The sequence below is a fragment of the Zophobas morio genome, unplaced genomic scaffold (genome assembly GCF_036711695.1).
Source record: "Zophobas morio isolate AGI-343-1 ecotype UQ-CSIRO unplaced genomic scaffold, CSIRO_AGI_Zmor_V1 ptg000021l, whole genome shotgun sequence".
Taxonomy (NCBI): Eukaryota; Metazoa; Arthropoda; class Insecta; order Coleoptera; family Tenebrionidae; genus Zophobas; species Zophobas morio.
The window spans coordinates 1758422-1771799 of NW_026972126.1; the positions used below are offsets into that span (position 1 = coordinate 1758422).

General features: G+C 33.0%; 2 protein-coding genes across 7 annotated transcripts; one reads left to right on the plus strand and one right to left on the minus strand.

Moving 5' to 3' along the window:
• Positions 1-235: 235 nt before the first annotated feature.
• Positions 236-1126, minus strand: LOC135133250 (uncharacterized). Its single transcript, XM_064061580.1, has one exon. It carries the CDS (start codon positions 1124-1126, stop codon positions 236-238), a length of 891 nt encoding a protein of 296 aa, XP_063917650.1.
• Positions 1127-7862: 6736 nt separating this feature from the next.
• On the plus strand, positions 7863-10788 carry LOC135133329 (cytochrome P450 9e2-like). 6 transcript variants are annotated; one of them, XM_064061702.1, is made up of 7 exons: positions 7863-7983; positions 8045-8141; positions 8244-8457; positions 9220-9383; positions 9438-9769; positions 9838-10219; positions 10281-10788. In XM_064061702.1, the coding sequence occupies exons 3-7, from the start codon at positions 8255-8257 to the stop codon at positions 10712-10714; spliced, it is 1515 nt and encodes a 504-aa protein (XP_063917772.1). In that variant the 5' UTR covers positions 7863-7983; positions 8045-8141; positions 8244-8254; the 3' UTR covers positions 10715-10788. The 6 variants fall into 6 exon arrangements, with proteins under 6 accessions (XP_063917772.1, XP_063917770.1, XP_063917768.1 ...); XM_064061700.1 differs by having other exon boundaries at positions 8067-8141; XM_064061698.1 differs by having other exon boundaries at positions 7865-7983; positions 8236-8457.
• The last annotated feature ends 2590 nt before the right edge of the window (positions 10789-13378 follow it).

Here is a 13378-nt window from a genome sequence, read left to right on the forward strand (position 1 = left end):
CCGTACGATAGAAGATGTAGTCGTTTAAACCAATCAAAGAGTCTGGGACAACGGGAGACAGCCATGTTTCAGTTAGCAGAATACAGGCAGGATTTTTTTCTTGTATATATAGAGTAAGAGGGTCAAGTTTGGCTAATAAAGATGCAATGTTTGTGTACATCACCGAATATTGCGCGATTTTGTTTCGATCGTGATACGATGTTTCGACATGGACAGAAGACCTGCGTACTGGTTGCTATGTTGAAAAAATATCAGCTTTAAGTTTCTCAAGAGCTGATTTGTAAACGGGACAGGAATTATCCCAGACCGCGTGATTTGTGTCAAATTGTTTGCCTTCTTTGATAGACATTCGAATGCAGTTTATACATTTCAGGTTTTCGGCTACGCAGGCACTTAATTCATGCTCAGAACTGCATTTTGGACAGGAAAGTTTCTCCTTGCACACGCGGGACGAATGGCCGAAATTGTTGCAATTGAAACAGCGGTTAGCATCTAGTCCGTCAAAAACTATACAGTAATCGTACCCGATAAAGAGTCCGCCAGCTGCCATTAATCTGTCGTAAGATTTTTTATCTACTTGCAGCAGAGCCTGGTACGTAGACCGTTTTTTCTTCGTTGCCCAGAATTTTAAAATTTTGCAAGAGGACGAAACGTTGAAAATGGAATTATTAACTGACTTCATATAATCGGCAAGTTCGACCCATTCATCTTCTTCATATTTTTGAGAGAATCCGACAATCCTGACACGAGGAGATATACCGTTTAATTCACGTATTACGTAACTATTAGCTAGTTTTTCTTGAGCCAACTGTTTGAATCTCAAGTTTTGATCCGAAGATAGACAACCGACCAACATACCGCCGTTTTTTGTACTTTTCACTTTTGCAATCTGGATTTTTTCATTAGCAGGATCGATGGAAGAAGCAATGTCGGTTTTCGTTTGGGCGAAGTTTTGTTCGGGATTCTTAGGTTCAATTATGACTGCTGGTTTCGTTTTGTTTTTTAATATCGAGGAGAATGAAGTTACGGGTTCCGGCTCCATGAATGTGTCTTTTATCTGACGTTCGGCGTTCTTAATCAGATCAGTCTTTAAGTCGGAGAAAACTTCTTTCAGATTGCTAACCATTTCCTCGAATTTTTTCCCGAGAAAAACATTCAGAGAATCCGAATCAAAACTAACACATTTTTTTAAACAATCCGAACATTTCCAGTTGAGACCTGGAACAGATTCCAGCTGCTCTTGAAGGCTTTCCGGTACATCTACACATTTAAAGTGAAAACGCTTTTCACATGTACCTGAGCAGGATAAATACCCAAGCAGCAGACTGTCGTCTAATTCACGTCAATTTTTGGTCATAACTCGTCGGCGACGTCATTCGCCCAAAAAATCACGTGAAAATGACGAGATTTTTATGACTTACTTCTGACGTCAATTAATGACGTCAAAAGGCCGTCCTTTCTTCGTCATTTTTTATAGATTATATGATCAATTAGATGTGGGTCGTCGTATTCTTTAAAAAGTGGCCTTCATAATGCTTGATTATATTTAGAGCAAAAAATACAACGGCTTAATTAGAAATATACCAAAGACAAGTTTTTTCATTCTAATAATTTCTAATAAAATAATTATTTCTGAAAACTTGTTTACTCTGGAAGTGTTATTTTGTAAGTAGGTACCTGCTTGGTAAATTATAAATAGAACATCTGGGGTTGAGCGAAAAGACCCAACGACACAAACAAAGCATAAAAATTTTTTGTCCATTGTCCCTAAAACGGGACAAGGTTTTGAAGAATTCCTTCGTCGAATTTTGATTTTATAAAGAAGTTTATAAAGTGATGACGGTTACCAAAAAAATTCGAGAGTGATTAATATTCAGTTTTATTAAATTTATTCTTATCCTTATTTACTATACAATACATCAGATGTTTGGGGTGTGCATTCGGGCTTTCCCTTTTTTCGGTATTTATGTTTATTGCTCTTCACAGAGAAGCATTCCAATATTTCCAGTTGGTTCTCAACCACCGAAACTTTCTCGTGTATCCGTTACTCACTTCATTTTTAACGGAGTTTTGTGCAAATTTATGCCATTCAGTGTGGGTTGTACTTATTTATACTAGGTAAGTTAATATCTAATAAAGTAATCAGTTTAATTTTTACGTGTTTCTGTTATTTTTGATAACTGTACCTAGATGACAAAAGTGGTTTTTTCAGATAAGCTGGAAAGACCACCATTTTAATCACTGAAGATACTTCCACTGATTATGAAGAACTTACGGTGATTGTTTTTGAAAATGAGGAGCTATGAAATATTGCAAAGGTATGCAAATTTTTTATGAACTAATGCTAATGAACATAATTTTATTTTAGATTTGAAACAAATACAAAACACATGTGCGAAACGAACGAAATGCTAAAGGAAACGAGTGAAAAAATCTCCAACATGGAAACTTCATCAAATCTGACAATTGAAAAAGAAAACAAAAACAGTAATTATGCCGCCAAAACCACACCTAAACAAATTTTGACGAATTACAAGATTATGTTTGCATATTAGAACAAGCAGATTTCTTTGTAAGTTAAAAAAAATACAATGAATTCATATATACATATATAACATTAATATTGGATATTATATACCGGTAGATGCCTGTAATACTACGATACTTTTTGGTAACTTACTATTTACACATACACATTTCGCTTCATTGTAAAAAGTATTGACAACGAGATTTTCCTGATAGGCTGTACGTTTTTGTCAATGCAACAATTTTACCATTATCCGTTAGATTCAGGTAAATTTAGCATTTTTAAAATACAGAATTTGTCTTCTGCTTTAAGCTGTAATCCCTTAAATTTAATAATAGTCAAATGATTGCATTTCCATTAATCCATGCACTCTAACGGGTTTTTCTTTTCAGTGCAATAAATTGAGGCAAACTTAAAAAACTTAGGTTATTGATATGATTGTTAAAACAGAATTAGATAGTTTTACATATACTGTGGTTTTACAGTGCATTTTCAATCAAGTAACTTCAACAATGCGATTCAATTGTCTTTTCCCTTTATTCTAGTTTTTTTGTTTTAATATTTCTTGTAAATAGATTTGTTTGTGTTTTTAAGACTGATCTATAATTTATTATAGTTTTTTTTTTAATATTCTCTGTAACTAATAGATTTATTTGTGTTTTTAAAACTGATTTTTCTTTAAATAGCATATTTTATTGCAAGGTTTATTTTTGATTATATATTGTACAATATCCTTTTTTTTGTTTATATTAATTATACTCGTAATTACCTGTATGTAGATTTGTTTGTGTTCTTAGGAGTGGTTTACCTTTAATTTGTTTAATTGACATATTTTTTATTTGTTTATTGAAGTTCATTGTTGGTTGTACAAAATTGTAGTAAATTTAATTTTTTTTACACTAATTTGTTTTAACTTTAATTAATATATACTTTGTTTTGGGCTTTACTTGGTGATTATAACGAATTATAATATTTTATTTAAACTAAACAATATAAAAAAATAAAATTATTTCAGCGTTTTATATATTGCATATTTTTTTCTAAAAATCAAAATATAGAAAACGTCTTAAAATGGACAATAAATGCCGTCTCTAGGACGTCAGTAAATGACGTCAATAATTCGTTACAAAATGACGACTCGAAGACGTCAGTACATCACGTCAATAGTTCGTGAGAAAATGACGTCATCTAGACGAGACATTTGACCGTCATTGGTACGTCAATATCACGTGAAATCTTTGGTCACTATGACGTAAATGATGACCATTTATTCATGTGAAAAAGACGACATCATGTTGCCTGGGTAGCCTGAAGATGGACGGGTTTTGATAGCGCTATGACATTTACCGCAAATAGGTAACATGGTCGATTTGAAAGAATTGTCGAAATGTCGGAAATTAAGAAAAAGTATATATATATATATTTTTTTTGCAAACGATTGAGGGTCAGCGGGCCGCCTACAAAAACGAAGGCCGACCGCTGGCCGAACGAACACCAAAAAACAACTGCGGCTTGGTTGATAACGACAACACCGAAAGGAGATACCTACACGATAGGTTTGTAATTAAATGGAAAGATCTCACCAGATTGGGATGAGGTGTGGATCACCGAATATTATAATCCAGGCAAAGTGATAACTCTCCCTGAATATGCACTTTTGTTAAGTATAAATTCAAGATAAACTTCGAAAAACACTCGGAAACTCGGAGCACGACGTGAACACCGCACCGTGAGCTCGCTTTTTTTTGTTTCTGTTATTTTGTTAAATTAAATTTAATCCTGCGTTTATTTGTCTTCTTTTTTTTTTGCTAATTTATACGTCATGTGTCAGTTAAGCAAAATTTATTCGTTTATTTCCTCCGAAAAAATTGATGACGTCATCTCAAAATTTCGTCGAATAAATCCTATCTAAAATGTGTTATGATTACATTAAAAGTTTTTAAATTTCTTATACAGAGTGAATTACACAAATTCATGAATGATTCAGTTTATTTTATTGATTAAATCGGGAACGGCTCACTTCATTTTCCCGAAAATTTAAGAATGCAATTAGCCAAATACACTGACGTCATCCGAGGTCATCAAGATGGCAGCGTTTGACAACTAGCCGGTTTTCTCATAAGAGTCAATGCTAATATTTTCGGAATTCATTTAAATTTGAGAGTGTGTTAACTGTGTTTTTATAGTTTGGTAAGTTTGTTACAGTTTCTAGACTGTGTAGATATCTGTAAAACGCACCATAACGTTTGAATATCCTTAAAAAATAATGTTTTCCAATGTGATGTACAGGTTAACTTCGCTGCATTTTATATTATTTGTTTTGCAAATTAATTCTGTGTTAATGTACATCAATGTTTTTTAAATACACTAGCATCTTAATATTATAATATTTTGTATTTTAGGAGAAAATGCCTAAATTTTGTGCTGTTGTGGGTTGCGCGAATCGAAGCACCAGAAATGCGGACAAATTATATTTTCCTTTCCCAGCAATTAGCAACAATAAAGGTAAATATATACAGGATGGGGAAAAAAGGCGGAAGCTTTGGTTAAAAGCCTTGAAACGAGTGGATTTAACGAAGCCAAAGTAAAGTATTCCTGTATTTGTTCGGATCATTTTATTTTAGGTACAGTAACTACTTATTAGATTTACAGTTTCTAATAAATTACTACATTGGTGCTCTTTTAGGTAAACCTGCAGATTTGTCGGTTGTGGACCACCCTGATTATATTCCATCACAAAATTTAGGATATCAAAATAAATCCACTCAATACTTGTATTGTTGAAAGACACAATCGTTTAAAAAAGAGAAAACTGAATAAATGGCTCTAGACTTTTGAATGCACGAATTTCATTGTGGGTTATTTTACTTATTCCAAAAATAAAAAAGTATTTATTGTTATGGTAGGGACATCGTCTAAACACAAATTAAAATCACTTGCACTCATTATATAAGGATCTACGCCGTTTAAATTGTTTAACTTTTGTACATATCTGCTTTTCTCTTTGACAGAAAGACATCGTGCATAATCACTTAAATTGTCCATACTTTAAAAACAAATCACACACCTTCACTTAAACCCGTCACATTAACCTCAAACGAAAATATTAATTTCCGATTTACCGCTTAAAACACACGGATGTATTTTGGGCGACGAGGAATTCAGACCAAAACAGCGTTCTGTATTTTTATTTTTATTATGTATTTTTAAACTCAAATCGTCAAAAAAAGCACCCTGATACACAGAAAAGATATGAAAGAAGCTATTCACGTGTTTATTTTCTAGATAAATACCCACACTTTTAAATAAAATGCGAAAATGTTAACATTGTCGCTTATGGAGTTTCACGGCGCTTGTCAAACGCTGAGTTCCCGCCACAGCGTGACGTCACGTGTTATTGGCTAATACTGCTATCCTTTTAGTATTACACTGCACCACGGCTGTAGAATAGATAGGTTGACTATCTTTCATTCATTCACGTTCCGGTAGGTGGAATAATTTCTTTCCGTACCAGTTGGCCATGACGCGCGTTTTCAAATGGGTCCCTCTTACGGTATTTAGAGGCATTAATTTTTGCCACATCAAAAGGACACGATTATACCGACATAAATGACAACTTTGACATTTAATCAAAGCATTTAATAATAATTTTTATGTTAAACCATGGCCGACTAGTATAAAGATTATGGCCTGTTCAAAGGAATGCCAAAGGTACCATACGTGCTGCCATCTATTAATAATTTAAAAACGACAAAAGCATTATTAACACTTTTTGAAAGGCACAAAGGCATTCATACCGAAACAAACCACCATTACACGTTTTGAAGTCCCATAATGTCAAGTCAAATTAAAATTTTGCTAAATTATTAAGTGTAATTATTAATAGATGGCAGCACGTATCGTACCTCTTGGACAGGCCATAATCTTTATACTAGTCGGCCATGGTTAAACGTTCAATCTTTTGGAAGCGTCTTTGACCATTGTTTACACTAGTTACTATGCGACTTCTCTGAAACCGTTTTTGCAGAACCCTCATACAACGCCCCTGCCCTGATCGCGTTCCTACTCTTCAAATGTTATGAGAAATGTTTGTACAACATTTGAAGGTTAGGTAGGAACGTGATCAGGGGTGTTGTATGAGGTTTTTGTGGGGGCGGATTCGGCAAAATCGCGGTGGCTAATGTAATCAATTACCGAAAAGTTCTTAACCAGTACATTGTCAACTTGTTTTTCGAAGGAATCTGTCACAGTTCTGTTTATCTGGTCATCGCACATGTTTGTTTAATGATTGTTTACATGAAACAATAGTGCTAGAAATATCGAACAAACCTGCGGTTGCCGAGGTTTGTTATGTATAAATGTACGTTCCTCTCTGAGTTGGCGATCTCGTTAAACCAATTTAAACAGTAATTTCTATCATAATACATCAATTAGAAGTAGAATGACAGTTTTGGCAGCCTGTCAGTTGTCAATTTGCCATTGCAGTAGTGGAAAATTTCATTCATAAAGATGTTAGTGTGTAATCGTAATTCACAGATGGCGAAACGATCTAACGCGCGCCAAAGCCGCCTAGGACACCCAAATTTTATTCCACCAAATTTCCCTTAGTGTACCAACCTTATATTCTACAGCCGTGCACTGCACCTATCCAAAGTGATATGCGTATCTTTGCAAAAATGAAACGTGCGAGCAGCACACTTCTTTATATTTACTTTACCGTTACAAATTTACATCTAATCAAATTTTATCATTTTTCGAAAAAGCTGTATTTGTTTTATTTTACTTCAGGGATGAAGGGACTTCTGTCGAATAACCTTCCACCAATTTTTTAGATCTGCTTATACAGGTTGACAAAAAAATTAATGAGTCAATTTATTTTATCGAATAAATCAGGAAGTGTAAAACCGAATGCTTTAAAATCTTACAAACGTTTTAAAGTTATTGTAAGCATGGTAAATTTTTAATCAAAATATATCTGTTTATTCCTCCAAAAAATTGATGACGTCATCTCAAATTTTTGCCGAATAAAATGTGCAAATATGATGAGTTTTTTTCTTGTGATTTATCTTTGCGCACACAGTGGGTGCCCAATAAAGTCTCATCTTCATAAGGTGATCTTCATTTTTTTTTTCAACGGTTGGTTATGATAATTTTTTAAATTCTTCAACCTTTATCCTTTCTAAGTTCAGCAATGGTAGCTAATCTTAGCTGCTGAAGCACATAAGGTAGTTTCGTTAAAAATCCAAACTCTCTTATTTATTAGGTATTTAAAAAAAATAATAAGGAAGATCAACATTATATTGCATTAAATGTCTTTGCGATATCTATGTACGTGCGACATTTCACGCGCTGGGAATTCCTTTATCGGTCAGATAGCGAATAAAACAGGAGAACTTTAAATGTGTTACAAACCCGAGAAAGTTTAAGGTGTTGCTGTCCCTATTTTCGACAAAAGAGTAAGAGTTTAAAACCTAACTAATACATACTATCAAATAAACATACATTGGTTGTTGCTAGTGGAAAACCAACTTTTTTACAGATAAAAACTATTTGGACGATATCAATCATTGCCGCTCCGTTGACGTTACAACAACCTTGAGCTACTGGCTTTCCGGTGAGTCATGTGTGCTTCATAACGTTTATTATTAAGTAAATAAAAACAATTATTTTATTTTTAGTTAAAACTGATATTTAACTAAGTTGTTTAGATTTACAGATTTCGCCAAAATGTGGTGGTTCCTAATAATCATGACGGTGGCTGCAACCATCATATTTATCAGACTCAAGCAAAAAAACAAATACTGGATTAGAAAAGGAGTCAAACAAGGTTCGCCTGTACCTTTGTTTGGGGACAAATGGAGAGCAATTGCACACAATCAGTCTTTGGCAGATATGGTTCAAAAAATTTATAACGTTGGTGAGGATGATAGGTATTCCATTATAAATTGATTCAACCCTGTCGATCAAGCTACTTCAGAACTTCTTGAACCACATTATCCAGTGGAAAATACACAAAATAAGTCTTTTCAGAAACGTCATAAATTTAAATAAAAAAATTTCGGTTCGTCGAAAATGAAGAGAATAATTGTTTTTTTTTTTTAAATGAGACTACTTATTCTAAATTATTTTTCAGCAAATGTATACAAAAACATTGTTTATTGTTAAACCCAAAAATGAATTAATTTCATTTGAAAAACATTGTTTTTTAATTTCCGATAAAACTAGAATAATTGTTAAAACCACTTTTGTGATGTCTCTAAATAGTGTAATGAGATCCATTAGGTACTGTTCAGTGAACTTTAATTTGATAAGCTTGAATTTGTCTTCTGAACTTTTCTATTTATTTATGTAGGGCTACATATGTTCCTATATTTAAATTATGAGTACCATCATCAGGCCAAATAGTTGTGTATGGCTTGGTTGTGGTTATTGTTTTTGAGGTTATCAACACATACACAACTATTTGACCTGATAATGGTACTCATAATTTAAGTACCGAAACATATGTAGTGCTATATAAATAAATAGAAAAGTTCAGAAGACAAAACCAAGCCTATTATATGTCTCTAAATAGATCTGATATGGTAACTTCTGTTGCCTAATTTATTTCTTACAGACATAGTAGTTTTGACGTAACTGATCGATCAATGTGCATCAACCAGCATATTCAGTTAAAAAAATGTATGTTGTAGATATTGCGGTGCTTACGATTTCATGTCCCCTGCTCTCGTGCTTAAAGATCCTGATCTGATCAAAAATATTTTGGTCAAAGATTTTGACCACTTTGTAGATCATAAAAGAGTCATACCTGAGGGAAGCGATCCGATTTGGGACAGAAACCTATTTTTCTTAACCGGTACTTCATACTTAAAATAACTAAAATAAAATAATTTTAAATCAAAAATTTAAGGCCAAAAATGGCGCGACATGCGATCTGCGCTTAGCCCCGTTTTTACAGGATCAAAAATGAGACATATGTTTGTGTTAATAACTAAAAGTGCGGAACAATTTGTTGAACACTTTGTGAAACAAAATAAACAAGTTCATGCAATAGAATTGAAAGACACTTTTGCCAGATTAACGAACGATATTATTGCGACCACAGTTTTTGGCTTTCAAAGTGATTCATTGGAAGATCGTGATAGTAAATTTTATGAGATGGCAAAAAGAATTACTGATTTTACTGGTTTTTGGCAAGGAATTAAACTACTAGGATTTTTTATTTTTCCAAAACTATATAAAGTAAGTAACATACCTAACGCAAACTTTTTTTTTTCGAAAAACGCTTATCATTTTTTATATTTTTATAGACACTCAACATAAAAATTTTGTCAGAGCAAATATCCAATTTTTTCTACCGCATAGTTAAGGAAAACATAAAGACCAGAACAGAGCAGAACATAAATAGACCAGATATGATAAGTTTACTGATGGAAGCTAGAGAAAATCATAAACTAATCCACGGTGTTAAAATTACCGATGAAGATATTACCGCACAAGCACTTGTCTTCTTCTTTGCTGGTTTTGATTCCGTATCCTCTTTAATGTGTTTTATGTCATACGAGTTAGCTACAAATCCAGACATACAGGAACGTCTGATACAAGAAATTGATAAAACGTCTGAACTGTGTGATCGTAAATTAGATTATGAGGCTGTCAAAAGCATGAAATATTTAGACATGGTGGTATCAGGTTAGTAAAATTAAACATTTATAAACATCTGTAAATTTTAGCCGTTTGTTTTTGTTTTTAGAAGCTCTAAGGAAGTGGCCAATAACTCCTTTTGTAAATAGGATTTGTACTATTCCTTACACAATCGAACCCAAACGCCCTAATGAACAACCCATTCACTTGGAAAAAGATGCTATTGTATTTTTACCAATTTATGGTCTTCATCATGATCCTAAACATTTTCCTAATCCTGATCGTTTTGATCCTGAACGATTCAGTGAAGAAAACAAACCCAATATAACACCCTATACTTACGTACCATTTGGAGCAGGTCCACGAAAGTGTATTGGTTACAGATTTGCTCTTCTTGAAATTAAAGTATTGTTTTTTTACCTATTGTCTAAATTCGAAATTGTTGTCACTGAAAGAACAGAGATCCCTGTAAAAATTTGTAAAAAATCCTTAAATATGACTCCGGATGGTGGACTGTGGGTTGCCCTAAAACGACGAAATTAAGTAATGACTAAATTAATGAACATAATTATTTTTGTATGTTATAATTATTATCTAATAAATTACTATACATAGTATTTGTTCGTATTCATTTTTATCAATTTTTATCAGTTTTTAATCATTTCAATTTATAATAAATTTCGCGCTTGCTTTAAAAAATTGTCGCCGCTTTTTCGTTGTTCAAATAAACTATTTATCATTTAAGGTCAGGATCATTTATACAGCGAGTGGGTACAAGAAAAACGTATGGCGTCTAAACCTTGTGAATAGCATCAATCGACATTAACATACATATTTTATGTTATGTTACAATTATGTTAGCGTATAACCAAATAAGAACGTAACGACGTAACGTGTTATATAGAAAAATGTGGCTGTGGTTAATTACAATTGTAATATCACTGTTGGGCTACTTATGGCTGATTCATCCGTATAAATATTGGATTAAAAGCGGCGTTCCTCAGTGCTGACCGAAACCCATTTTTGGAGATGCTGGGGAAGCAATATTAAGGAAACGTTCTAATGCCGAGGTACTCCTAATTAACTACAACATGTGTCCAAAGGCAAGGTTAGCAGAGAAAATGGCATACGGTTTTTAATTATAATAATGACAATATTTTACATACTTTGGAGCCTAGACTTTTACCGTGCCTACTTTAGTAATACGACATCCAGATTTAATTAAACAAATTGCCATTAAGGATTTTGATCACTTCGTTGATCATAATGTATTTTTCGGTGAAGATGTGGATCCTATGTGGGCAAGAGATTTATTTTTTCTAACAGGTTTGAAAATTTAAACGTACTATACAACCACTTTCACAAACACCCTTAGCCCAGCTTTCACCAGCAGTAAAATGAGAACGATGCTCACCTTGATTTCTAAAGCTGGAGAGCAGTTTGTGAACTACTTTTTAAATGAAAGTGAAAAACTTGTTGTTATCGATACAAAAAATACTTTTAGTCGATTTACTAATGATAGCGAGCGTCACCTTTGGAGTTGAATGCGATTCTTTAAATGAACGAAGTAATGCTTTCTATGTAATGGGAAAAGATGGTACAGATTTGAATCAATTTTGGAAAAGAAAATACAAATACTTTTTCATATACTTTTTCTAAGGTTATCTAAAGTAAATATCGTCTACTACTGTCATTTGAACTTTTGTCATGTTGCTTTTTGTAGTACCCGGGAGTATCACTATTTTCAACACAAGTGAGTAATTTCTTTCAAAACTTAATTGAAGATGCTATGTATAATGAAAAGAGAACAATATAACATAGCACGACCAGATATGATAAATTTATTAATGGAAGCCAGAAAAAATGGATTGCAGTATGATGAAATTCCTGAATATAAGAATGAGGGTTTTGCATCAGTTGAAGAATCTTCTATTCGGAAAACGCAAAAACGAAAAAAAAAAACTCCTATTACAGATCAGGATATTACAGCGCAGGTCTTTTTTTTTGTTGGATTTGAAACGGTAGCTTCCAAATGTGTTTTGTCGCTTATGAATTAGCACTTAATCCCCATATTAAAAAAAAATTACACAAGAAATTAACGAAACCGAGAAACCTTGTAGAGGGAAGCTCTCTTACGAAACCATTTGTGGGGTTGATGTTGGTCAGGACTCAATAACTCTCAATCCCCAACAATTAACAATTTATTCACAAAGGTTCACGCAAGAGAAAATACAAAGCAGTGTTCATGTCAGAGCGAGACTCTAAGAAGTACTAATTCTCCCTAGCCCTCTCGTGGGGGGAAACGCCGCGGTCAGGTCTACATAGATGGCGCCACATCACTCCTTCCCCCATAGATAAATAATACTACGTAAATAGAATGCAAACTCCCACTTGATTTTTGGTCTCAATAAACGCCCCCTGGTGCCTTGTGGCCGGTGCTAAAGCATGAACTACTAGATGCGTCATTGCTGCATATTTTATAATTAATATTTTATTTTTATTATCACTAATAATATTAAAAACACAGAGTAGAATAATATACAATTTATTAGTATTGTCTACGATTTTTTGACTTTAATTTTTTTTTGTACATTATACAAGCGTTTTGATATAATGCATTTTTATGTGTGGAAACTCTTGTATCGCGACCGCTTAAAATTAAATTCAAACCTTTTACAAACGTAAAAATTGTTAAATATATAATTTTATTACATATTTCACTTTCAATTAATTCCTTATGTTCACAATGAAACGAAAATTTGACATGATGAGATACTATAAACGAAATTTTGTTTTTGATGTTGTCGAAAGATGTACAATTGTTTAAAATGATTCTTGAAATATTATAAATTCTGTTAATGTTTTTTATAAAATCTAACTTACAATATTGCAATTTTCTGTTATTACAATTGTATTCTCTTATACGTATTAATTTGTAACATTGTTCGTCTTCCGAAAAATTGTTTAAAATTTGGGTTTTACAATATTCACACTTCAAATTTCTTAATGTTTTCGCAACCCAGCCAGACACATAACCAACAATACTTTTATGAAGATCTTTTTCTAAATTATATGGAGACAGTTTTGAAATGTACATATTCACGTTTAAAATTTCGTAACTCGTTTCATTTACTGAAGGTTGATTTATGTTTTTATCCACAAGTCTTTTAATATGAAATAAATCCGGTATGTTCGTTTTCTCACAGT